We start from the raw sequence: 26796 nt of genomic DNA, 5'->3' as shown, positions 1-26796 counted from the left end.
TGGCTCACATCCTAAAATGATGTCTCCTATTCTGGCGCTTATCATGTTTTTATGCCAATGTCAGCTGCTGGCCTTTCTGCATCACAGTATATTTCAGCTGAATGCGTATCCAAGGACACACATCCAGCTAAAATGTTGGCAGGCTCAATTCCTATACGGGCCTTTTGCGGTCACAGAGGATGTGTCTTGGATCGTTATGTCCCTGTAAACTGGTAAGTCCAATATTTGGAAGGGGTTAAAGGGGTATTACCATCTCCAAGAGCCTATCCCAATATGTAGTGGGTGTAATAATAGTAATAATAGCAAATATCTCCAATTAGAAATGTATCATAGTATTTTTGATTCACTATCTCTCTTACCTCATGTGCAGACATTGCAGGACCTTAGGCATCCATGGTTACGACCACTAGCAACTAGCTAACTGTGACTTTATCAGTGGACGTAACCATGGATACCTAAGGTCCTGCGATGCCTGCACATGAGGAAAGAGAGATAGCGAATCAAAAATACTATACTACATTTCTAATTGGAGGTATTTGCTTAAATTATTATTATTACACCTACTACATATTGGGATAGGATCTTGGAGATAGGAATACCCCTTTAATTTGTTAATAAAGATCGAGGTTGCACCCTCTATGACCTTGATTGTTATGTCCCTGTATACCCGTAAGTCCAATGCTTTGAAGGGGTTAATTTGCTAGTTGGCTCCAAAATTCAGAATAAAATTTGACTGCATGTGGACTTGAGATGAACATATCAGGCAAAATTCAAATTTATCTGTTCGCAAGGATTTTCCCAGGAAATTTGATTCGTAGAGAAGTTATTCTCCTCTAAAATTATGTCCCTTATTATGCATTGGGGTATCTCCATACCCCAAAGCATAAAAAATGTAATATTTAAAAGATTTAAAAAAATCCTTAAACTCACCTCACTGCTCACCTCTCCTGTCCCTCCGTTCCTACCTGTCACCCATCCAATCCTCATCACATCTTGTGATACCAACCACTCTGGAATTTCAGCACGATCCAGCCTAAGGCACACCTGTGCAATAACCATGCTGTCTAATCAGCATATTGATGTGCTACACCCTTGAGGTGGATGGATTATCTTGGCAAAGGAGAAGTGCTCTCTAATGCAGATTTAGACAAATTTTTGAACAATATTTAAGAGAAAAAGGACTTTTGTGTACATAGAAAAAAATCTTAGATCTTTGAGTTCAGCTAATGAAAAATGGAAACAAAAACAAAAGTGTTGCGTTTATATTTTTGCTCAGTGTAGTTTTACACCTGAAAACTAAAAAAAATAGCTTGATGAATTTGGGACCCAGACGTCTTGAAATTTTTGGGAAACAAGATTTTGTCCAACAATTTGCAACTTTCATACAGAAAATATGCATAAAAACTTTAGTTGATTTCCCGATAAAATTAGGAGGTGAAAATAGCATTTCACTATATTGGTATGAGTCATTTAATTGAAATCTATGTAATAAAAGTAAGCAATACTTCAGACAGTATAGTTTTATTAAAAAACATGTTTTACAAAATGGTTAGATTAGCAATCCTGTTGCACCAACGAGCTCTTAAACAATACCCTATTTACAATTATGATTTTTTTTTAAAGTCACTGTTCTTTACTGTTTCTTGTGAAGTAAATTTCCAAATTTTTGCATGAATCTGCCAAATTTATTTTCATTTGGTTGAACAGAGTTGTATACACTTGAGTTGTAACTTAAAGTTTGTTGTGGTCTGGAATAATTGGACATACGTCCTGTACTTTTATAGTCTAAAACCTGACTATTGATGCTTTGTGTATTAGAAGAGGGCACATTGCTTTCAACTTTACAGAACTGCTCGAAACGACTATAAACCCTTCTATCATTTTGGCGAGAGATGATGGAGTCCTCCTGAGGTTTTGGAAAGTCTTGCATTGGCTGCGCTATGTTCATATCCCTACGTGGTAACTCTTTGTGAATCATCTCTCTGTGTGAGTGTCTCAAATGCATATCTCTCTGCATCATATGGGGAATAGTATTGTGTTGCATCTCTCTCTGAGACAATACTCTGTGAATGCCTTCATTTGGCTGACGTAAAGAGATTCCTCTCTGCATTGCAGGAGTTACAACTCTACCATATGGATTATTTTGGACTTGCGATCTGGTGTCCTGAAATTGCATTTGTTCTGTATTAAATCGAGGAGCAGATGCATCACCTGTGTTTTCAATAAACTTATTTTCGACACTACTTATGGTAGGTGACCTAGTAGATTTGCCTTCATCTGAGGGAAGTATGTTTGATCTACTGGATGCTAAAGTAACATTTTCTTTACTTTTATTTAGACTTATTTGTGACATAGTGAGTGTCTTCTCCTTCCGAGGAGAGGAATCATTTTTTGAGTCAGACCTTTTTGGACACTGTTCAGCATCATCTTCAGAGATCAATGTGTCAGAACTGCTGCACATTCTGTAGAATGCAGGTGCTTTGTTTTTAGCTAGATTTTCTTTTTTATCTGGGGCTAGGTTGAGTAATGATTTCAATTTTTTAGATCCTTTTTTAAGAAAGCTTGGAGAACCTTTATTTTCTTTCTTTCCTGGAGAGTCCTTGCTATCATCTTCATCTAATGTTTCTGTGGACAGTGATTCCCTAACAGGTTGTGTAGTATCTCTGCCAACAGGATCACGTTCAGTGATAATAGTAGTTCCTACAGTGTCAGTGCTATGAAAATCTGTAGAGTGTACTGGATTTTCTTGCTGCCTTTTTACTAGTGATGTATAAATGTAGTTTGGTGGAATCACATTGTTATTATGGCCCAAGTTAACCTTCCGACTTTCAAAGAGTGGTAGACTGCGCCTTTTTAGAATGTTATCATTAGGTTTTCTAAGGCTATCTGGCTGTCTGCTGGGAGCAAGTGTTGTATAGAGGTATCTTGATGGTCCTGGAGTAGTATTGTAACTTAAACCATTGTTCACATGGGAATTGTCTGGAACCTGCAGACTATGCCTTTTCAATGCATCATGATTATGAGAAGACTGTGGTGTATCATAACTTGGAAAATGATTGACTTCTTTTGGTTCTGAAGCTCTAACATTCACTGGTGAAGATGTTGGAGTTTGACTCCCTTGAGAATCAACTATAGTTGAATTTGAATGAGAGGAGTTTGTGGTACAGCTACTGGCTTCCTTTTGTTCTGGCAAAGTGGACTTGTACAAAATTGATGAGCGTAGTCTTGACTGGCTGTACAATGAATAATCCATTGAATTGTCAGGTCCATTATTGCTGTCTCCTCTGTGTAACTCTACTTCATGTGATTCTGGAGGAATATCAGAGTGGTCATTTAAGTATGATTCAATTCTCCAGTTTCGAAGAAATGACTTGGTAGTATGCTCCAAAGTGGGCATTCTTTGTTGTACGGAACGCACATGATTGTCTGTTCCATGAAAAGATCTTCGTATGCTTGAATTTCTTTCAGTAAAAATTGGTGTTAATCTGTGGGACAAACGGTTGGCAAAGCTTTGAGTTGTAGATCCATTATAATTGCTTGAGTATCCACCTCTGGATGAGGACCCTATACTAGCAACATCTGGATTTCTATTCCACTGAACAGGTTGAAGATTAATTCTATTGTTTGCAGCTCTATTAAGCATTGAATAAGGCGTTGCGTCTGTCTTTTCCCCTGCTGCATAACTATGTCTTTTCCAGTTTTCATTCCTATCAAACTGTTGGAACTGATTAATTTTATTTTGCACATTGAAACCTCTATAGGAGGATAAATTTCTCGTATTGTATTTTTCCTCTTCATTGTTGACAAATCTGTTCCTTGATTTTAAATAGGAAGAATCTAATATGCCTCTTGGCTCTTTCCATCCACCAATGCTTCTTTGACTTGAAGCAGAGAGTAAAGAAGATAATGAATTTTGATACGATCCATTTTCCCAAGGAGTTTTTTTGTGTTTTTCAGTCACAGATACTTCTTGTCCAAATGCCGCAGGTATAGAGGAACGAGCATAAAGTGTTCGAAATTCTTCATCAAAGGACTCTACTAGTTTTCCAGTGATAGCTTGCATCATACTTAAGTGAACTTTTTCATATGACCACATGAAGCTGCAAATAAAAAAGAAAGAATAAAAGTTAGCTAAATAATAAAGTTTAATTATCACATTCAACATTTATTTAGTGAACCATATTATACAGATAAGGGTCAACTAATAAAAAGGGGCAGGGCCTATTGCAACATACTGTAATTACAACAATTAAGCGAATATCCCTAAATTCAGATCGATTAGGCAGATTTGCTAATTTCTGGAGGGGAATTCGATTTGCATTGAGTAAGTATGATGCAAATTCAAGGAGTGGAGAAGGTATTAAAATAATGGAGTCATTAGGTGGGCAATCTGAGTGGGAATCAAAAGACCACCAAAGTAACCAAGAAGAAAGATGATAGAAGACAGAAGTAAGAAAATAAAAGACAGAAGAAGAAAGACGTTAGTAGATAGAAGAACTGGTAGCTTAGCTGTCCATGTTTACAACCAGGGCCGGCATTAGGGGCAGGCAGACTAGGCTTCTGCCTAGGGCCCTCACTCTCCCAGGGGCCCCCAGCCAGTGGCGTGCTGTTAATAGTGGCACACCACGCGGCTGCTATGGGGCACGTGAGTCAGAGGGTGCTGGCGCCAGCGCCACCCCCTCCCCCACATCGCAAGTAGATGCCGATATAGCAATGATGGAAGAGAAAGCATAATATGATGCTTCCTCTCCCATCATTCCCCCTTTGCCTCTGACGCAGCGGCGCAAAGATTTAGTTTCATCGTGCGCCGGGCACTGGAGCTGCTGAGAAGCGCTGCAGAGACCGCAGGAATGAGGAGAGGTAAGTATGTATTTTTTTTTCAGCAGTGAGTAAATGGTGGCCATAATACTGGAGGATTGTGGATCTGCATTATACTGTATGGGAGGGGCTGTATTATACTATATGGGGGCATATGGAGCTGCATTATACTGTATGGGGGGGCTGCATTATACTATATGGAGGCTACATTATATTATATGGAGGATGCATTATACTATATGGGGCTGCATTATACTATATGGGGGCTACATTATGCTATATGGGGGCTACATTATATTATAAGGGGCTGCATTATACTATATGGCGTCTACATTATACTTTATGGGAAACTGCATTATACTATATGGAGGCTACATTATATTATATGGGGCTGCATTATACTCTATGAGGCTGCATTATACTATATTGGGCTGCATTATGCTATATGGGGGCTACAATATATTATATGGGACTGCATTATACTCTGTATGGGGCTGCATTATACTATAATGGGAACTGCATTATACTATAATGGGAACTGCATTATATTATTTGGGGGCCTGCAATATACTATATGGGGGCTGTATTATACTGAATGGGGCTGCATTATTCTGTATGGAGCTTCATTATGTTATATGGGCCTACATTATACTATATGGGGGTTGCATTATACTGTATGGGGCTGTATTATACTGTATGAGGCTACATTATACTGTATGGGGCTGCATTATACTATATGGTGGCTGCATTATACTGTATGGGGCTGCATTATACTATAATGGGAGCTACATTATATTATGTGGACCTGAATTATGCTATATGGTGGCTGTATTATACTGAATGGGGCTGCATTATACTGTATGGAGCTGCATTATATTATATGGGCCTGCATTATACTATATGAGGGTTACATTATACTGTATGGGGCTGCATTATACTATATGGGGCTGCATTTTTCTGTATGAGGCTACATTATACTGTATGAGGCTGCATTATAATATATGGGGGCCGCATTATACTATATGAGTGGCTGCATTATACTGTATGGGGCTGCATTATACTATATGGGGGCTACACTATATTATATGGGGCTGCATTCTTCTATATGGGGCTGCAATATATTGTATGGGGCTGCATTATATTATATAGGGGCTACATTTTATTATATGGGCATGCATTATATTATATGAGGGCTACATTATATTATATGGGGGTTGCATTATACTATATGGGTCTGCATTATACTCTATGGGGGCCTGCATTATACTATATGGTGGGCTGCATTATATTAATTGAGGGCTGCATAATATTATATGTGGCTGCATTATACTATTTGGGGCCTGCATTATACTATAGGGGGGCCTGCATTATACTCTATGTGGGCAGCATTATACTATATGGTGGGCTACATTATATTATATGGGGGCTGCATGATATTATATGGGGCTGCATTATACTATATGGGGGCCTGCATTATATTATATGGGGGCTGCATTATATTATATGGGGCTGCATTATACTATATGGGGGCTTCATTATACTGTATGGGGCTGTATTATACTATATGGTGGCAACATGATACTGTGCACTGTGTATTGTACTATATGGAGGACTATGGGGAATGTATCATACTATATGGAGGACTAAAGGGTGAATTATACTATATGGAGGACTATGAAGAGTGCATTGTACTATATGGAGGACAATGGGGGGTTCATTATACTATATGGAGGATGTTAGGGCTCATTATATTATATGGAAGACTGTGGTGTGTGCATTATACTATATGGAGGATTATGGGGCGTGCATTATACTATATGGATGACTATGGGGTGCATTATAATGTATAGAGGACTATGGGGTGTGCATTATTCTATATGAAGGACTATGGGGCACATTATACTATGTGGAGGACAAATGGGTGTGCATTATATTATATGGAGGACTATGGAGTGCATTAATGCTGCCTATGCATCGAGTGATTGGATTGTTTATACCGGAACAAAAATCATTGTTCTGAGCAGCACATCGTTCTGTAAAAACTGCAGATATGCTGTTGATAACATGATACTGTTTGGGGACAGATTGATCAACTAGTGATAGTTCTGTCCCCATCATTCTTCCTCAGCCGGTGTAAAGAAGCCGGGAAATAAACGTCAATATTGTTGATCACGCTCGTTTAACGGCCTGAACTCAGCGCATGTACATGCAACCGAAATGTTTCTGTGCGATGGTTGAATATGTGAGCATTGGGGGCCCCACTTTAAACTTTTGCCTAGGACCCCACTTTGTCTGTTTACAACCAGTCATATAGTAACAGTTAGTTGCTAGTGGTCATAAACATGGATACCTAAGCTACTGCAATGCCTGCACGTGAGGAGAGAGAAATAGTGAATCATAAGAACTATACTACATATCTAATTGGTAGGATTTGCCAATATTATTATTATTATTACACCTACTACTTATTGGGATAGGATCTTGCTGATGGTACAAAAGCAAAAAGGATAGAAAGGTCAAAGTTTTGCAAATGTTAATTGAAGATTTATAATGCAAAATAAATAATTTTGCATTTATTAAGTTGAAAGACAATGTCAACAGTACATAAACATTTATTTTTACTTCCTATTTTGCTTTTGTACATTTATTGTAATAAAGAAGGCCTGTGTTACTTGGAAATATCTTAAAAGAAACACTCCATGAAGATCTTTTCCTACTAAATTTGTGTACATGTGTATGTAGTGTAGTGTTGGTGTGTTAATATACTCACTTAACACAACCTTCTCTGGGATCTAGCACCGTTCTGCTCCTCATTTTAGCAACGTCACGACTCTTCAGGCTCTCCGGGTCACACTGCGCTCTGTGTGACCCGGAAGTGACTTTTACAATGTAAGCCTATGAGCGGTCTATTCCCTGAGGCAGCAGTCGCCATTCACAAAGCGGTATTTTATCATCTTATTCTGATAGTCTTACAGCACTTATGCATGTTTCAAATAGGTCATGGTTGACTGAAATGTCACATGACTTATACACTTGTACATTATATTGGACCAAAAGAGTAAAAAGTTATTCTACAATATTTATTCAAGAGTGCCAGATTTTTTCTACATGAATATTTACGGTATGGGACCCTATCTGAGCACATACATATCTTAGAAGTGTCGTATTTCACAATTACATAAGAATACGGAGATTTAGAGCAAGGATTCATAGGCTTACATTGTAAAAGAGACTTCCGGCTCACACATAGAGCATAGACTGAGACGAATAGTCTGAACAGCATTGATGTCATTGAGAAGAGGAGAAAAACATTGCTAGATGCCGGAGAAGTCGGCCGTAGGTGAGTATATTAATACACTAACACTACACTACATACATATATACACAGATTTAGTAAAAAAAAAATTAATGAGAGTGCTTTTTAAAGAAAGAGTATTTGACCAGGAAGAAAGCATTTTGAGTATTTGACAAAAAAACAAAAGTCATGACCTCTGAACAGTGTAGTTATAGTTAAAAAACAATATTTTCCTAACTACTATGCTGATTAAGCATTCTATTGCGAAAGAACCTCCAGCCTCTTGGTTAGAAAATTGCCATGTTCTCAACACCCTTGCCTAAGGCAAAAAAAAAATGCTAGCCAGAGCTTATGTCTAAAATTGTAATTAGCTTTTTCATACATAACAAAGTTCTGGTAACATATTTAAATTGATAAATATTGAAAATTAATTCATAAATGTGTCTAGAGATGAAATTAAATGGATTGTTTCATAATAAAATATTTAATTTGTCTGCTAGATGTTGCTAAATGTAACATTTGTGCCCTGTGTCTGTGTTATGAGCCTCATGGTGTTGTTATAATTTTTTCTCTGAATGTCCAGTGCTGGAGAGAAGATATTCTTCTAGTTTGGAAATCATTATTGACTGGCCTGCGCAATGGCTGGAGTATTTCACAGCTTAAGTAGGGAAATCATGTGATAGGTTTAGGTTTATAGACATTATGAGTGCTCAAATAGGGAATCAAAAGTACACCAAAGGAAGCCAGAATTAGACACTAGAGAAGTTTTTACAATTGCTTCAAATGAATAGAATAAAGTTATGTTTTGTAAAAAATGTAACACTTAAAGCGTAACCGTCATTTAGATTTTTCTTTTATAAATCAACAGTACACATGAAAATAAACAACTTTGTAATATATCTTAACAGAGAAATCTGCTTCTTTCTCCTCCAGAACGGATCTTTCATTCTCAAAATTCTCTATTTTACAGGTAAATTCTCTATTCAGTGAAGACAGATTGTCACATTACTGAGCTAGGAGATGGCAATTATTACTGATAAGATTCCGTGTAAATGGGAGGGGAAGGAGGAGGGAGGAGCTCTGCCCCTAGCTCCTCCCCTGTTATCTCTACATAGAATTTTATTAGTAAACAAAAAGAAAAAATCGTTCTTTCTATAACGATCATTCATAGCAAAATATAACCCTAAAAGATAATATCGGACACTGGAGCGTAACAAGTAAAAAGGTAACAATTTGTGTCAAGGGGGTAGCAGGCCATATTTGTAAATCCTATATAAATATAGTGGTTGTTGTCATCTCCTATCTCAGTAATGTAACATTCGGTCTTTACTAGAGATGAGTGAACCCAAAGTTAAAAGTTCAGGGTTCGTACCGGGCAGTGAGTGTCCGGTGCTAAGCGCTGAACACGTACTTCTCCCGGAAGTCTCTTGCAATGCTTGGAATTCCATTGCAGAGAACAAGGTTTTTTTTCAGCTCAAAAGTTCGGGTCTCCATTGTTTTCAATGGGGTTGGGTTCTGGTTCATGTTCGGGTACAGTTCTGGTACCCAAACAGAACTTTGAAATAAAGTTCTGGTTGGGTACCAGAACCCAAACTTCCATGGGTCCGCTCATCACTAGTCTTCACTGAATACAAATTTTACTCGTAAATTGTGAATTTTGCAAATGAATGATTAGTCCTTGTGGAGAAAGAAGCAGATTTCTCTGATAAAGATATATTACAAAGTTTCTTATTTTTATGTGTACTATTGATTTATGGAATAAAAATTAATATGACAAAATAATAATATCCTCCATCATCTTTAACATCAAGAATGAAAATAATAAAAATAATAGAATTGCATTTTACCTGTAAGTGCCATACAAAACTTTCTCACAGTCAACTAGCAGAAACTTCTGTTCCATTTTTCCGCAAAATTTTGCTCCTGACTTAGAAAAGTACTCCTGTCCTTTGACTGTTCGGACTCTCATATTCTGTGTAAAACATAATAGTATCAAATATAATACACTGTGGAACCATATTTTCAGATCATATTTCTCAATCTACTTGCCTTTGCAACTTGAAAAGAAAAGTTAATTAGAAACTCAGTACATCTTTTCCCTAAGCAATTTCCTGAATTTGAAGCTGACAGATGTGAACATTTGGTGGCACTTTTTATATATTTTCTCTGAAAATAATGTATGAATCAAACCCAAGAATCGAAGGGTATGTGCCCATGATCCGGAACTGCTGCAGCCCCGATGCTACTGAACAGCCATGTGGCTTCCGCCCTCATTATACAAATGCAGACTTTCCTCATTGATGTTAGTCTATGGGGAAAATCCACATGCAAACCCACAAGAGACCCGCAAGTTCCTGTGGGTGATCCGCAGGTGCACAGAGACGCATAGTGGACATGGGATTTCTAGAAATCCCATCCACAATGCTGTAACATCTGGACGCTGTGGGTTTGACGCTGCATGAACACACAGCTTCAATCCCGCAGCAGCTCCTGATCGTGGGCACATACCTTAAGAGCTCTGAACATGTTCTGTAGTGCATACCAGATACAAAATCTATTGGCTTCATAAAATAAATAAGTGTTTATTGAGTTTATAAGTCATCTCTTAAGAATTTTCATGACCAGGCAATTTTCCATTTTTTTTTTCCGTTTTCTTCTTTATATCCCCTTCTTCCTAGAGCCATAACTGTTTTATTTTTCTGTCCACATGGCCATATGAAGTCTTGTTTTTTTGCAGGACAAGTTGTACTTTTGAATGACATCATCAATTTTATCATGTGATGAACTAGAATGCAGGAAAAAAATTCCAAGTGCTTTAGAAATGCAAAAAAGTAAAATTCCACAATTTTTTTAAGTTTTTTTTTACCTACCATGTTCCCTATATGATATGTATATGATAAAGCTCACCTGGAAATATGATTCTCTAGGTCATTATGATTACCCAGATACCAAACATGTATAGTTTTTTTTTTATTTAAGTGATAAAAAAAATGTAGAAATTTGTAAAAAATAAAAAACATTTTACTTTTGTCGCCTTTTTCCGACACCCATAGCGTTTTCAATTTTTGGGATATGGGGCTGTGTAAGGGCTTATTTTTTGCTCCTTGAGCATATGTTTTAATTGATACCATTTTGCTGTAGGTATGATGTTTAGATCGCCTTTTATTGTATGTTTAGGAGGACACAAAAACTAAATTTTGGCATTTCGATTTTTTTTCTCAAGATGCTATTTACTGATCAGATTCATTTATTTTATATTTTGATAGATCGGACTTTTACAAATGCAGCAAATATGTGTATTTTTATAGTTTTATTTTTAATGGGGCAAAAGAGGGTGATTTGAACTTCTCTCTTTTTTTTTTTCATATTTTTGAAAACATTGTTTTCTTACTTTTTACTGTACTTGTTATTCTCCTTAGGGGACTTGAAACTGCAATTGTCTGATTGATTGTACTATACATAGCAGTGCATCAGAAAATCACAATCTCCTATGAACGGCAGCTAAAAACTGGGTTTCACAGGAGGATGGTCATGTCAAGGAGATCCCCGGCTGTCATGGCAACCCATCGGCCCCCCACAGTCACCTCATGGGTGCGTTGAAGAACGGGTAGAATAATGTGCCCTCCTGGCAGTGTTAAATTCCCCTGTCAGAGATTGATAGTGACACTTAACAGGCCAACAGCTCTGCTCCACCCACAGCTGTTAGATCCACATGATGGCTGATTAAATCAGTCATCATCCGCCAGGAATGAAGCAGGTTCAGCGTTTGAGCCCGCATCAAAGTCAGGTACACAACATATGAACTAACTATGACCTAACATGATTTAGTAATACTGATTCTGCATATATGGGTGGCAGTTTGAGTCTACATACTTAGCGTTCATATGCTAAAATATGCTTCTTGTCTATGCTTTTGAATATGTGGCCAGTAATTTTAGCTATACTTAAAATGATCTTAAAAGGTTCTTTTTTATACTTTCTTCTTTTAGATAGAATAATGGGTTTTCTTGGACAAAGCTAGCTTTTTGGACACATGTAGCTATGGGGAATTTTAAAAAAAAGTAATTGAATTTTTGTCCAGGAGGCATTAGCAATCCTATAAAAAATTACATCAAAATAACACTAATAGGAATTGACATAAACTGTGGACAGAGGAGATCAAGGATTCTCATTTATTTTCAATGAATTATACATCATAAGAAAGTAAAACAACCATTATAAAGAGCACTGTATTTTTCATATGCTATTTTTCCCATATAACTAGTATGATACTACCCTACCTTCAATACTGTATATACCACTGGAATAATAATCCCTAAAGCTAGATAGGATTGAGAAGCATTTTTAAAACATGTTTAGTTCCCTGTGGGGAATAAATACTGCATATGTAGACATTGTGATATATTGCGAATATTTCAGTCTCTCCTATTTCAGAGAAGCCACGAGGAATTTAATACTGTCAGAATATCAGCATACTTTTGACAGTTTTATTATGGTCTATAGTGGTGATCTCCAACTTGTAGCTTTACAGCCATTGGGAAACCTACAGCTTCTGGCATGATTGCTGCTGTCTGGGCATGCAGGAAGATGTAGGTTTTGCAATAGCTAGAGTCACAGGTTGCAGTCAACGGGTCTATAGTCGGCATATTGCACAAAAATCTGTTATTTTGCTTGTTTAGGTTATTTTTCAGGCAAAGTATGTCTAGCAATAATATCTTAGAATAATAATGTTTTATTTAATACTTTAATGAAGTTAAATATTTATATAGATTGACTATATTTATTTTTCTCAATTATCAAGAGGGCTCTCATTTGCAGATAAGACACTAATCTTTTTCAATATTCCAACTTTAAGCTATGATAAAGCTTATGGATGCAAAATCCATGAGATGAAGTGTCATCTCAGGCAACCTTCTTTGTCTTCATGGTTCAGTAGCTTTTGATTTCATAATCATAGACCACAAACAGGGAATATAGTGATGAACACTTAGGGATATAATAATAATATTTTTATTTATATAGCGCCAACATATTCCGCAGCGCTTTACCATTCAGAAAATTTACAGATATAATCAGCACTATCCCCACTGGGGCTCTCAAACTACATTCCCTATCCGTATGTCTTTGGAGTGTAGGAGGAAACCCATGCAAACATGGGCAGAACATACAAACTCCTTGCAGATGTTGTCCTTGGTGGGATTTGAACCCAGGACCCCAGCGCTGCAAGGCTGCAGTGCTAACCACTGAGCCACTGTGCTGCCCTGGATATATAAAAATTGTATTGGAAAAATATGAGCAGATAGTTAAAAACAAGTGAGATGTTAATATCCATAAATGGGGTTATTACTTACTCAGCAAAATGTTGAATCTTGTAGCAAAGTATCCAGTGCTTGTCGACTTTGACCAAATGATGGTATAGTAATCCAAAGGCAATCAACAGAAAATTTCCAGGGTAGTTCAGAGAATACACAAGTGGCATCAAGAAGTTTGTAGAAGAACCAATTATCTTAGCTTACTCTGTCCTATTAGACCTTAAATTCCAAAGCATCCATGTTGATTCTGCCCAGATGTATATCCGTTTACATTATAACCAACGTTATCAGTTGGGTGTAAGTCAATAGAATCCAAAGAAAATGAAACAAGGTAAAAATAGCAGTGCTCCATTAAAAACATTAATATGAATCATGGTATCAAAAAGCAGGAGCTCTGTTAAAGGGGATGTCCAGTACTTGACAATTTCAGCTTAATTAATTCAGGACCAGAATTAAAGTGCAAGCAGTGTATACTCACAGGCTGCAGCGGTGCCATTCCAGTGAAGTAGATGTCGCAGCTTCCAAACAGATTGATGGGAATTATGCTACGTACAGGCTGTAGCCAAAGGGCGGCCACTCATCAGCTGCAACCTTTACTATTTTGGCAGAAAATAAGTCTGCCCGGATGGAATATTGATGACCTACAGCCAATGAGCAGCCGCTCAATGACTGCAGCCTGCACGTGCCACAACAAGTCACATCAGTCAACAGTGACACGAACATTACGGGAATGTTGCTGCTGCATGAGGTAATTAAACAATTTTTATATTCAAATTTGGGTCCTGAATTGACTAAACTGGGGTTGTTCATCAGTGGATGACCCCTTTAATAATAACCAGTTATTGGTGACATAAACTGACTCTGACATTGATGTCAAAGGTTTGAGCGAGGTTCTACTTCTAAGAACCTCACACAAACCTTTCTCACTGTTGACAGAACTAGTTTATGTCTGCAATACATAGTTATTATTAGTGGAGCATTTGCTTTTGATACTATGATTTATAGTAATGTTTTTGCTAATTTCACATTGATCTATTTTCCTTTGAAGGTTTTTGCTAAGAAGTAACACCATTAGTTATTTGTCTGTGGACTACTTTGGAATTTTTGTGTGGATTACATCTGGACTAATCTATCAATACTTGGTCAAGCTCATAACTCCACGAGCACTGGTTACTCTGCTAAATATCTGCTGAGATTTCTTAATACTTTATGCATATATCTCTTCTTTAATTGAAGACACTTTTTAACGGACAGCTTTTTAATACAAAGTAATAAAAACGCAACTTTATATTTTTATTTTACTCTGAGCTGGCATGTCTCAGTATGTGGCCAAAATTTTCCAATGTATCCATAAAAATGCACAATAACAGCTTCTTTAAATGCAGATGATCATACATGACCATTATGTTTATGGAAAACGCACATTTCTCAATTTGCTGCGCAAGTAGATTTGCTACTCAGCCATGTGTGAAAAAAATGTGCATCCGTCGTGAACCATATTTCCTTTTTTCTTTCAGCAGAAAGCATTACACAATAATTCAAACCACAGCTGTATCCTTGTTAAGACCTTGATTCTTATATACTCTATAACTCTTCTAAGCTTCAGAGATAAAAGTATATATTGATGGGCTAGTAAAGTTCGGAAACGTTCCCTGCAATTAGGAATATTAGCTGAAACTGCGTGAAGAAATATATGAATGGAATTAAAATGAGAAAATTAGGAAACAGTTCTGAAATAACATAGTGGGTAAAGCAGAAAACAATGGGAAGCAAAATCATTTTTTTTAATAACTCTTTTTCTTGCATTTAAAAAATGATATGTTTTTGGGGGGGTTATTGGCAAAAAATGGCAAAAAAACATGCTGAGGGGCTGAAGGGGTCACTTCTCATCTTCTCGTGATTATGTGCATTTTAAATTAGTTTCCCTGTTATGTGAAGATAGGTAATTTTTTGGTGTGGACTTTTCTGGGCACTGACCTTTAACATGCCATGAATAGTGGGCTTGACATTAACAAGTGCATTGCAGTATACTGATGGCAACGTATATAGTATACATAAGTATTTTTGGTGTATTGTAGGGATCGAATTTTATGAAATTCAAATTCACAAATTTTGCTAATTTTTCCCAAAAAAATTTGTGGCAAATGATTTTTAACACATTGGAAGTACCGCAAATCCACCAATTGCCTTGAAAAGGTGTATGAGTCTCCAACCTCTTACAAACTCTTTAACGCATACACAGCCTTAGTAAAGTCAAAGTGACCTCAACATGTATGGCTATGGGTAGAAGGATGGAAATCGGAGGTAAACAAAAGCCGCTCCACTGGCTTTCAGTGGAGGTCATGTCCAAAGAACAGCTTCAATCAATAATTACACCCAGCATTTTGATTGACAGCCAGGTCTGCTGCATACCTGGGCAGACCCGAATGTCATTTTAGTCTTAGAGCATGCTTAAAGCTTCTGGTCACAGTACGGTGAGCAGTGACTGAAGCCACTGGGGGCACCACCACTAAGACTGAAAGTCAGTGGCTACAGGGAGAAATAAAGTTAATTTTCTCCCAGTAGTCGCACTTTCAGTAAGACTGCCAGTGAGCTTTGTAATGCCATTTACCTACAGATTAACCCTATAGCTGCATGTAAATAGTGCAATCCAAAGTGAAGTTCCCTTTAATGAATAGTTTTATTATTAGCCTGATTAAGCAATCTACTGATTAGCCGCTGGCATACACATATTACTAAAAAAGTAAAGTCTGAAATGGGGCCCACAGTCAAATCAGAGATTTGATGCAATTCCAAACATATTTTGTTATGTCTACTACAAGTTGTGTTTCAACAGTGATAACATGTAGATTACGCTAAAATATAAAACTATACTGTGATACTTTAGAACACATGACTTTATACTTCAAAAGTATAGAAACATCTCAGGAGAATTAGACAAGGTTACACCACAATATTTAGACTCCAATTACTGTCACCATTTACACAGAGTAATGTGGATGAGTGTAAAAGACCTCATTTATGTTTTATGCACTGCGCAGACTAATTCTCCTGCTTGCCTAAATTATGCATAAAATGAGATGTTTGCTAATTTAATTGCAAATCATGAATTGCCGAACTTTGTCAAAGTAACAAATATAATAAATCAGGTTCCATTCACATTTTGGTTTCCATTTGTTCCATATAGAGCAATTATATATTGGTGATGTACACTGTCAATGTGATTTCACCGCTGCAGCCATACACTGAAACTAAAGCAGCAGCGATCTGTTTGTTATGCTATGTACATAAAGCATTTGGGGCGAATATTTTAATTTCAAAAACCCGCTTTAAAATTGTGTGGCGCCCCTGAGGATTCAGTCGCCACAGGGGTACTGCACCTCAGATAGAGGTGTGGTATCTTCTCTTCCAGGTAAGGATGGAGCATCACTCAGGACCCCACTTCACACTCAACACTACACCACTCCTGTCCTGTAGGGGGTCTAAATGCACCAGGGTGCTGCCCCGGCCAGGGATAGAGGAGATGGGGGGGAACCAAAGATAGGGGGAACCAAGTAGTGGGTGAGGGTGGAGGAAACACTTACAGGAAGCACTTATAGATTCATATATAATATACTGCCATCTATAGTTCAAGGTCTTTTGATTGAGGGTCTTCTGTCAGGGTCCAGCAAGAGCCTGTAGCTGGCAGAAGATTCACGGTCCTCGCTCTCTGGCCTTGAGACGAGGAGCGGGTTAGAGTTAACCACTGTCTCTACTCGGTCAGGGTCCTGATCTAAGAAGGCCTTGGAGGGGAGCAGAGGAGATTGGCTCCACAGGCAAAAGAATCCCAGGGGGATACGGACGGAGTGGAGTCGCCACCTGTATTCTTCACTCTGGCCTAGACAGAGGGATTCCTGCTGCAAAAGGGGTAACCGACCCCCGATACCTGACTTTGTCACTTCACGTCTCAGTCAGAAAAGCCCGGAGGCTTAGTGGATCCCAGGGGGATACGGATGGAGCGGAGTCGCCACCTGTGTCTCTCAAACTGCGTTTACCCAGTGGGACCCGGCCTTACACCACGTTCATTCTACACACAGTCAGGAGAAGACTCAGTGGGAGAACTTGCCAAGGAGAGGAACACACACCAGAGGGGTCTCGACAGGTGCTCCTGATCTACCTGGGAAGTGCTGAACCCCCTTCCCGGTGGCCGCAGTACGCTGTGTGTAGCAGAGAGAAGCTTTGCGGCTGAAAGTTCATCTAAAGTGAGTAAAGACCCGGATGACATCATTCACCGCCTCCACTTGTTTATTCCTGCGCGGCACTGCACCCACCATACCTCCACTCAGTCCGTCTAACACTGCCCTGAGGCCTACTCCGCCTGTGGAGAGTAGTACCAACCGAGCTGCCAGAACACCAGCCTCAGAGGACTGTTGCAGCGCTGGTGGCCTTCACCAGAAACCACAGGTGGCGTAGTCGAACAACCACTCATCCAAATAGCCCATAATTTTTCAGGTGACAGCCCTGGGTTACGGAACAGGTCAAGGCCACAACTGCATCCCCATGACACCTACACTGACCCGGCTCCAAGTATCCCACTGCTCAGGGAGGGCGCGTCACTCAATTGCAAGGAAAATTAAAAGTATTAGATATTAGTCAGGTAAATAGGCAAACAATGAATAATAATGCTATTTTTTTATATTGCTTGCACATTTCATATTATTTGTTGTTATATTTGCTATATGAATAGAAAAGCAAGAAGCAAGCTGCATAGAGACATCCGACAAAGAGTATGGGTATCATAAACACATTCATTTGCATGCACTCTTTTAATTGAATGGAATAAAAAAGGATCTGTTTTTTTTAGAAAATCTAATTTCAAAGTGCAGACGACAAGGTAAAAGCTAACATAGAACCTATTGACAAGTTCTCTTTACTCTAACATAAAAATAACTAATACAAAGAACAATTCCCATAGGAACCAGAAATCATACTGGGAATGACCTTCATACATTGAACTAATAAACTGGTCGATATCCTTGTTTTTCTGCATGTTTTCCTGGTAAATTGACATTTTACTTTATTCATAACATGGTAGTGAAAACATTATGAGAACATTTTAACAATTTGGTTGCTGCTGCAGGCTGAAAAAAGCCACTAAAATAGGTCTTATGAATAACCTGGCTAAATAAAATGTAATATATAGATAAACTATATCTGAAGTTTCAGGTGACTTCTCAGAAAAAGCAATTATTAGTGTGTACAAGAGGAATAACACTATTTTTGGCCATTTTAAGACTTATATCCTGCATTTTTTCACAATTTTTCTTTTCCATAGGCTGCAATTTTTTTCGTCACTGAGCTGGTGCGAGAAATTTAGTTGCTTTAATGTCTCCTATGTACAGTACAGCACACAGCCATGAGGGAATGTTTTTCTTCTGTTTCTATGTAGCTCATGTGCAGAAGCAATGTGGAAGACATTTTACTAAGCAGTGAAACTGTAAAACAAGAACTGGGGTGAGATAAAACACTTACAAGAAAGTAGCAGGTCTGTGTGTGTCTTTCCTTAAAGGGGTTGTCCGGTACTTTTAAAAAATGGCAGTGTGTTTAATGGGGATTTTCAGGCAACCCTATTGTTAGGGCAAAGTTTACAGCAAATTGTGATTCTCACCTTTTCAAGGGTTTCTCTCTGCTTATTCTAATGAATAGGATTAGCCCTGCCCAGTCTCCTGATAACACACCCACTGAAGTGTACTTGAGATCTCTGGTCTGCCCTTAAGCTCTCTTCCCTGAACTCTAAATCCAGCAGATATTTGTGAACATGGAAACTTCTAGGCATGCACAGTGTGACTGCAAGCCTTGTGCATGAAGGTGGCATGTTCACGAGCATCCCAAAAATTTAGAATTCATAGAGGAGAGTGTAAGACTGGGTCAGAGATCTCCAACATGTCTCAGTAGGCATGCTAGGAGACTGGGCAAGTCTGTTCTGTGTGCAGCAAATGCCTTTAAGACAAGTCTTGTTCATTTGAAAATCCAAAGGAAGAAGTTTGAAAAGGTAAGTATTACAATATACTGTGAACATTTTCGAAACATTGGGGTTGCCTGAAATCACTGTTAAGACAAATGATAATAGCTGTCAATTCCTTTGACAGGTTCCATTAAACCTTTTCATTGAGAAATATGTTCTGCTCATGTCTTACAAATCTAGATTTTGTGAATATAGATTTGTTATAAAATATTTCATTATTTAAATTTTTTCTTTTTTGATCAAAAATAGGGATGACCGAACCCGTAAAAGTATGGATTCATTGGATTCAGCCAAACTTGAGTTCAAAGTTTGGTTCGGGTATCAAAGCTTGACCCGAACTCCATATATAAGTCAATGGGGACCCGAACTTTGGTCCTGTAAAATGGTCATAGTAAGGGCTAGAGGGCTGCAAAAGGAAACAAAATGTGGGTCAGAGCAGGACAATTGTCATGCAAACAAATAAAAAATCTGGATAGGAAAATGACTTAAAATAGCATATAATAAAAAAATAAAAAAATTTCTTGAACCAGGAGGCAGAGGTCCAAGTGGAGGAGTGGAGCAGTGCCTTACCTGTATAGTTTACTGTACTTGTTAATAAATAAATTAATTAATTAATTAAAAAAAAAAACAACATGTGGCCCCCCCTATTCTTAACAGCCAGCCGAGGGAAAAAGACAGCTGTGAGCTGGTTTTATTATGCTGGAAAAAGATCAGCATCCATGGACCTTCCCAGCCTATTAATATCAGACCCCATCTGTCTGTTTTGCCTTTGCTGGTTATTAACAATGGGGGTACTCTAAAAAAATTATGTGGGATTCCCCCTATTTTTAATAACCTGCTAAGTTAAAGCAGACAGTTTAGGGCTGATATTAATAGGCTGGGAAGGTCGATGGATTTTGGCCCCTTCTCAGCATAATAAAACCAGCCGTCAGCCACCCCAGAAATGGCTCATCCATTAAATGCACCAATTCTGGCACTTAGCCTCGGCTCTTCTCGATTGCCCTGGTGCATTTGCATTCGGGGTAATGAGATGTTATAAATAAACATTTTTCATTAGTACAAAACCTTGCACAACGTGAAGATTAAATAATGCAAACAGAGTTTTACTACAAAAATTATCTAAATTATTTAACGTGTTAAATATATTCATCGTTGTCTGATATTTTTTATTTAAAACCTTAAAGTCAAGCTCTGGCTTCCTTGATTTCAGTTTCATAGGACTGTAAAGAGAAAGTGGTTTATGGGCCAGAGAAAAGACGATGTATAATTTATGGAGTCTGAATGCCGGTCAGGTAATGAAGAGGAGGACCAAAACAAAGTTGTTTAAATTCAGTAATAAAACCATCAAGCAGTAAGTTATAGCTGATACTATTTACCTTATGTCTTTAACCCCTTCAGGACCCAGCCTGTTTTGACCCTAAAGACCTTGGCATTTTTGTCAATTCTGACCAGTGTCCCTTTACGAAGTAAAAACTCTGGAACGCTTCAACGGATCCTAGCTATTCTGAGACTGTTTTTTCGTGACATATTGGGCTTCATGTTAGTATTAAATTTAGGTCGATAATATTTGCGTTTATTTGTGAAAAAATCAAAAATATGGGAAAAAATTTGAAAATTTTGCAATTTTCAAATTTTTAATTTTTATTCTACTAAACCAGAGAGTGATGTGACACAAAATAGTTAATAAATAACATTTCCCACATGTCTACTTTACATCAGCACAATTTTGGAAAAAAAAAAAATTTGGTAGGAAGTTTGAAGGGTTCAAAGTTCATCAGCAATTTATCTTTTTTCCAGCAAAATTTACAAAACCATTTTTTTAGTGACCACATCACATTTGAAGTCCCTTTGAGGGGTCTTTATGACAGAAAACACCAAAAAGTGACACCATTTCAAAAACTGCACCCCTCAAGCTACTCAAAACTACATTCAAGAAGATTATTAACCCTTCAGGTGCATCACAGGAACTAAAGCCACATGGAAGAAAAAAAATGAACATTTTTATTTTTCTAACAAAAATTTTCTTTTAGCCTAAATTTTTTAATTTTCACAATGGTAACAGGATAAAATGCATCCTAAAATTTGTTGGTCAATTTCTCCTTAGTACACTGATACCTCATATGTGGTCATAAACCACTGTTTGGGCACACGGCAGGGCTCAGAAGGGAAGGAGCGCCATTTTACTTTTTGAATGGAAAATTAGCTCCAAAAGTCAAATTGCGCTCCTTCTCTTCTGAGCCCTGCCATGCGCCCAAACAGTGGTTTATGACCACATATAAGGTATCAGTGTACTCAGGAGAAATTGACCAACACATTTTAGGATGCATTTTATCCTGTTACCCATGTGAAAATTAAAAAATTTAGGCTAAAAGAAAATTTTTGTGAAAAAAAAAGTACTTTTTTGTTTTCACAGATCATTTTGTGAAGCACCTTGGGGTTCCAAGTGCTCACCATGCATCTAGATAGGTGCCTTGGGGGGTCTAGTTTCTAAAATGGGGTCACTTGTGGGGGAGCTCTACTGTTTAGGCACATTAGGGGCTCTCCAAACGCAACATGGTGTCCGCTAACAATTTGAGCCGATTTTCCATTCAATTTGTTAGCGGACACCATGTTGCGTTTGGAGAGCCGTTGTGTGCCCAAACATTGGAGCTCCCCCACAAGTGACCCCATTTTGGAAACTAGACCCCCCAAGGCACCTATCTAGATGCATAGTGAGCACTTGTAACCCCCAGGTGCTTCACAAATTGATTGATAAAAATGAAAAAGTGGAAAAAAAAAACACTTTTTTATTTTTACGGATTAATTTGTGAAGGACCTTGGGGTTCCAAGTGCTCACTATGCATCTAGACAGGTGCCTTGGGGGGTCTAGTTTCCAAAATGGGGTCACTTGTGGGGGAGCTCCAATGTTTGGGCACACAGCGGCTCTCCAAACGCAACATGGTGTCCGCTAACAAATTGTCGGCTCAAATTGTTAGAAGACACCATGTTGCGTTTGGAGAGCCGCTGTGTGCCCAAACATTGGAGCTCCCCCACAAGTGACCCCATTTTGGAAACTAGACCCCCTAAGGCACCTATCTAGATGCATAGTGAGCACTTGGAACCCCCAGGTCCTTCACAAATTAATCCGTAAAATAAAAAAGTGTTTTTTTTTCCACTTTTTCATTTTTATCAATCAATTTGTGAAGCACCTGGGGGTTACAAGTGCTCACTATGCATCTATGTAGGTGCCTTGGGGGGTCTAGTTTCCAAAATGGGGTCACTTGTTGGGGAGCTCCAATGTTTGGGCACACAGGGACTCTCCAAACGCAACATGGTTCCAATTTGTTAGCGGACACCATTGTGTAGTGTATGTCAGGTTGGTGTGCGGTGTGGTATATTGTAGTGCATACACCACACACACACACACAATCTCATATACACTACAACACACGCACCAACCTGACATAGCCTCCTCAGCTGAGTACGCCCTAGACTGGGATGAGCGGGACGGGCGGGACATTTTGTGTGCTGTGTGCGCGTGTAAAAAAAAAAAAATCAAAACTTTATTATAGTGTGAGTGTACGTGTGTGTGTGCTTGGTGTAACCTTCTGCAGTCACGTGTGGGGGCAGTCAGGCGTAGGGGCAGTCAGGAGTAGGGGGCAGTCAGGAGGGGGGGCAGTCAGGCGTAGGGGGCAGTCAGGCGTATGAGGGGGCTGAGGATATGGAGGAGCCAGCAGCAGCAAGGGGGGTGATCACTGGGGCAGGAGCCGGCAGCAGCAAGGGGGGGTAGGAGGCCGGCAGCATCGGGGGGTGATTACTAAGGCAGAAATGGGAGCAGGAGCCGGCAGGAGCAGGGGGGTGATCACTGGGTTTGCGGGGGGGGGGATGAGCAGGGGGGTGATCACTGGGTTTACGGGGGGGGATGATCACTGGGATGGGGGGGTGAACACTGGGGACAGGGGGGATGAAAACTGGGGGAGGGGGTGATTATTGGGAGGTGGGGGGTGATATCACTGGGACTGGGGGATGGTGGGTTTAATCACAGGAGCAGGGCATTTACATTGAGCCTGCTGCTGCTGTGATCACAGTCCACCGGCTGTCAGAAGGAGAGCAGCAGCCGATGGATGAAGACGTGGCAGAGGGAGCGGAGGTCGGGGTGCAGGTATGAAAGTGGAGGGGGGGGCGGGGGGGGGGTGATGGGGGGGTGGAGGGGGGTCCGGGGGGGAGTGGGGGCAATACTACCTGCTGATCAGCGGCGGCGGCGGCAGACGCGATCCATGGGGTCCTCAGCAGGGGGTCCAAGCAGAGGGTCCACAGCAGAGGGTCCACAGCAGAGGGTCCGCAGCAGAGGGTCCGGAGCAGACGATCCAGGGATGGGAAGGAGCTGGGAGGTTTCAGCCATCCCTCCATATCTGATTGGGGCTAGTATCCATGTGACGCTAGCCCCCCAATCAGATCTGGGGGGAGGGGGGGACAGAGGTGACACTCCCCCCAGCCAATGGCTGATGCTGTAAGCATCAGGCCATGCCTAGATTTAAATATTACACCAATTTTCATTGGTGAAATATTTAATTCATACCGATTGGCAGTTTCACTAAAAGTGAAAATGAAACAGCCAATCGGAGGGGTCCCAGGCACGGGGGTGTTAATCCACCCCCCGTGGGGTCGACTTCAGGATGTCCAGTTGCAGTAGCAACTGTGACACCTGAGCGACCCCGCTTGCAGGCGCTGCAGGGGCGCTTTCCCTCCATGTCACTCACGCTGTGACACGGGTCGGGAACGAACTGTTTTCCATGTCACAAACGGTGTGACACGGGTCGGGAAGGGGTTAATAAATGGACAGGACAATAATTCTTTAGATGTGAGTGCTTCTTTAAGTAGCAATGACAGAAATATATACCATTATCTCATGTATTTGAAGTCTCCGGCAGAATTGCCCGAAGCAAGTCAGAAAAAACTAGATACACTTGTCACAAAAATAAATCAGGCATAACCCTTCAGAAGCAACATAGAAAAATACTACCTGAGATATTTACTCTCTGGTCAAGAAGGCACATATGCTAAATGCATTAAAATATTCATCATTTATTAATAAAATTCATAAAAAGTAAGAGAATCTAAGAATATGCAGGGATTACCCAATTGTGGTAGTCGTGACACATGCAGATTCTACATTCATACAAATGTAAGTACAAATATATGACACATTAAACAGATTATCTACCTCAACATGACTGACTGACAAAAATAACTCTAAATAGAATAACTTTTTGGGTACATAAGCGCTTGCATTGTACTTTATTGCCATATAAAGTTCTGAATGGAGTAAGCTATTTTCAATATCAGCCATCATCTCTATATCTAAGTCTAATTTTGTGCACGTTTTCCAGTTGCTTATTGTATATTTCCATATAATCATGGTATGATGTCTGTATGCTACAATTGGGTATCCTCTGTGTATTTTTAGATTCTCTTAATTTTTATGAAATTTATTAATAAAGGATGAATATTTTAATACATTTAGCATATGTGCCTTCTTAACCAGAGAATAAATATCTCAGGTAATGTTTTTCTAAGTCAGTAAAAAAGTAGTTCTCTATTTAGCTTTACTCTGCCAATTAGTTTTAAAAGAATTTATTGTATATTTTATCATAGGGAAGTATATAAATATATGTTTGTTTCTTCTAGGCTTATATTAAACACAAATGTTTTTGATTTGAAATTGGATTTTGAAAATTACATAATGAGATACACAGATTGAATTATCACAGAAATGTTTTTTTGACAGTCTATTTTTACCTTCATTTAACAGATATATATCTGCAAGGTAAGAGGACAACTTGAAATTATCAGTTTGCCATTTAATCTAAATCACATTCGGTTGCTACAATTTTTTTTAATTTCTACATGATTTATGTAAAAATTTGCTTCACAGCAGAATTGTGTTCAAGTTACTTTGACCTACATTGGGTTATATGATGCACATAATATTTATTTATGTCAGGTTAGTCAGTAATATGAATTGTTTGCATTGCTTCCATAGAAAACTGGTTAACAAAACAATAAATACATAGATAGAATATATAGATAGGTAGATAGATGTATAGAAAAAAGGTAATTTATGGAACCAAAATTTTCACAAAACGAGGCATAGAATAAAATTCACTGGTTTTATCTGGAGTTTACCAAACTGCTGTATTTTTTCTAGATATATAGATAGACAGATGGCCAAAAATACATATTGATAGATAATAGTAGAGATGAATGAATATACTGTATTTGAGTGAAATTTAATTCTACATGTATTTTACAAGAATCCCCATCTTCCAAACTGTAGATTTTTTTGTAATTTGCTTTTGCGCCGATTCAGCAAAATGGCAGCTGCTGGCAACCATTTTTCTGATCCATAAATGGCCATCATAACGTTACAAAATATAAAAAGTCCTTATGTTCACATTACTCCTCACCTCTCCAGCACAACCGCTCCTCACCATTATCCATTCAGTCCTTGCCACATCTTATCACTGCCTCTTGCACTGTAAACCCCTCTCACATGCTAGGCCAGGATTTTTTCCTCTTACGAAGCCCAGGATAGTTCTGCACATGTGAGTGTAAGGTTACGGTGCACGTCTTGACATCGTGACTTTGTGACCTATTACACACCTGCGCAGAATACTCCTGGGCTCTATCAGAAGTGGAAGTCTTAGTGTAGCATCAGAGGATGAGATCGGAAGATGCAACGAGGACAGGACAAGTGACGGTGAGGAGCACAGAGGCTGGAGAAGTGAGCAGTAAGCTGAGTATAGGATTTTTATTATTTTTTATATCTTGCATTTATTATGATCTAGGGTCTGGAGAAACCCCAGAGCAAAATAAAGGATATTATATTTGTTGAGAATAACTGCTCTGCAAATCAAATTTCCCTCAAAAATACACACAAACAGGCAAATTCATATTTTGCCTTATACGCTCATCTTTAATAGATAGAAAGATACATTAGTATATTGCTTACCCTTAATCTTTGAACTTGACAACCCTGTTTCTCTGCCATTGTCAAAAAATGTGGAAAGTTCACATCATCAAGAAGTAGATAGACAGGAATTCCTCTAGTTGAGGCTTCCACAAGCTCTTTGAATATATCAATATCAGTAAACATGTCCATTACGATGGCAATCACCTATAGAATAAAATAGGATCATGTTAGTCTAATATAACAGGTCAGTTTGTTCACAATCTCATCACTTACTAGTGTTTATAAGCAGTGCTATGTATAGAGTTGCATTTTAGCATTAGATTTACCATGAAGCAGTTACCTTAGTTTGATGATACAATTAAAAACAAAACAAAAAAAAACAGTTTTACTGGTTCTGGCTGTGGACCTAATTTAA

General features: G+C 38.8%; 1 protein-coding gene across 2 annotated transcripts in view; it reads right to left on the bottom strand.

Annotated features, from left to right (window-relative positions):
• Positions 1–724: 724 nt before the first annotated feature.
• FAM83B (family with sequence similarity 83 member B) overlaps positions 725–26796 on the bottom strand; it is a 122607-nt gene continuing 96535 nt past the window's right edge. Inside the window, exons 3-5 of one of the 2 annotated variants that reach the window (XM_073675424.1) lie at positions 26421–26585; positions 9961–10085; positions 725–4100 (exon numbers count right to left, since the gene is read on the bottom strand). In XM_073675424.1, coding sequence (XP_073531525.1) covers positions 1634–4100; positions 9961–10085; positions 26421–26585 — 2757 coding nt within the window. In that variant the 3' untranslated portion in view covers positions 725–1633. The remainder of the gene's footprint in view (positions 4101–9960; positions 10086–26420; positions 26586–26796) is intronic. The other variant, XM_073675425.1, reaches the window with a different exon arrangement.

Source organism: Phyllobates terribilis, unplaced genomic scaffold (assembly GCF_046119375.1).
Source record: "Phyllobates terribilis strain yellow unplaced genomic scaffold, ASM4611937v1 Scaffold_3__8_contigs__length_932513732, whole genome shotgun sequence".
Classification (NCBI taxonomy): Eukaryota; Metazoa; Chordata; class Amphibia; order Anura; family Dendrobatidae; genus Phyllobates; species Phyllobates terribilis.
Note: the sequence above shows the minus strand (reverse complement) of the source record. Positions and strands in the feature narration are given on the sequence as shown.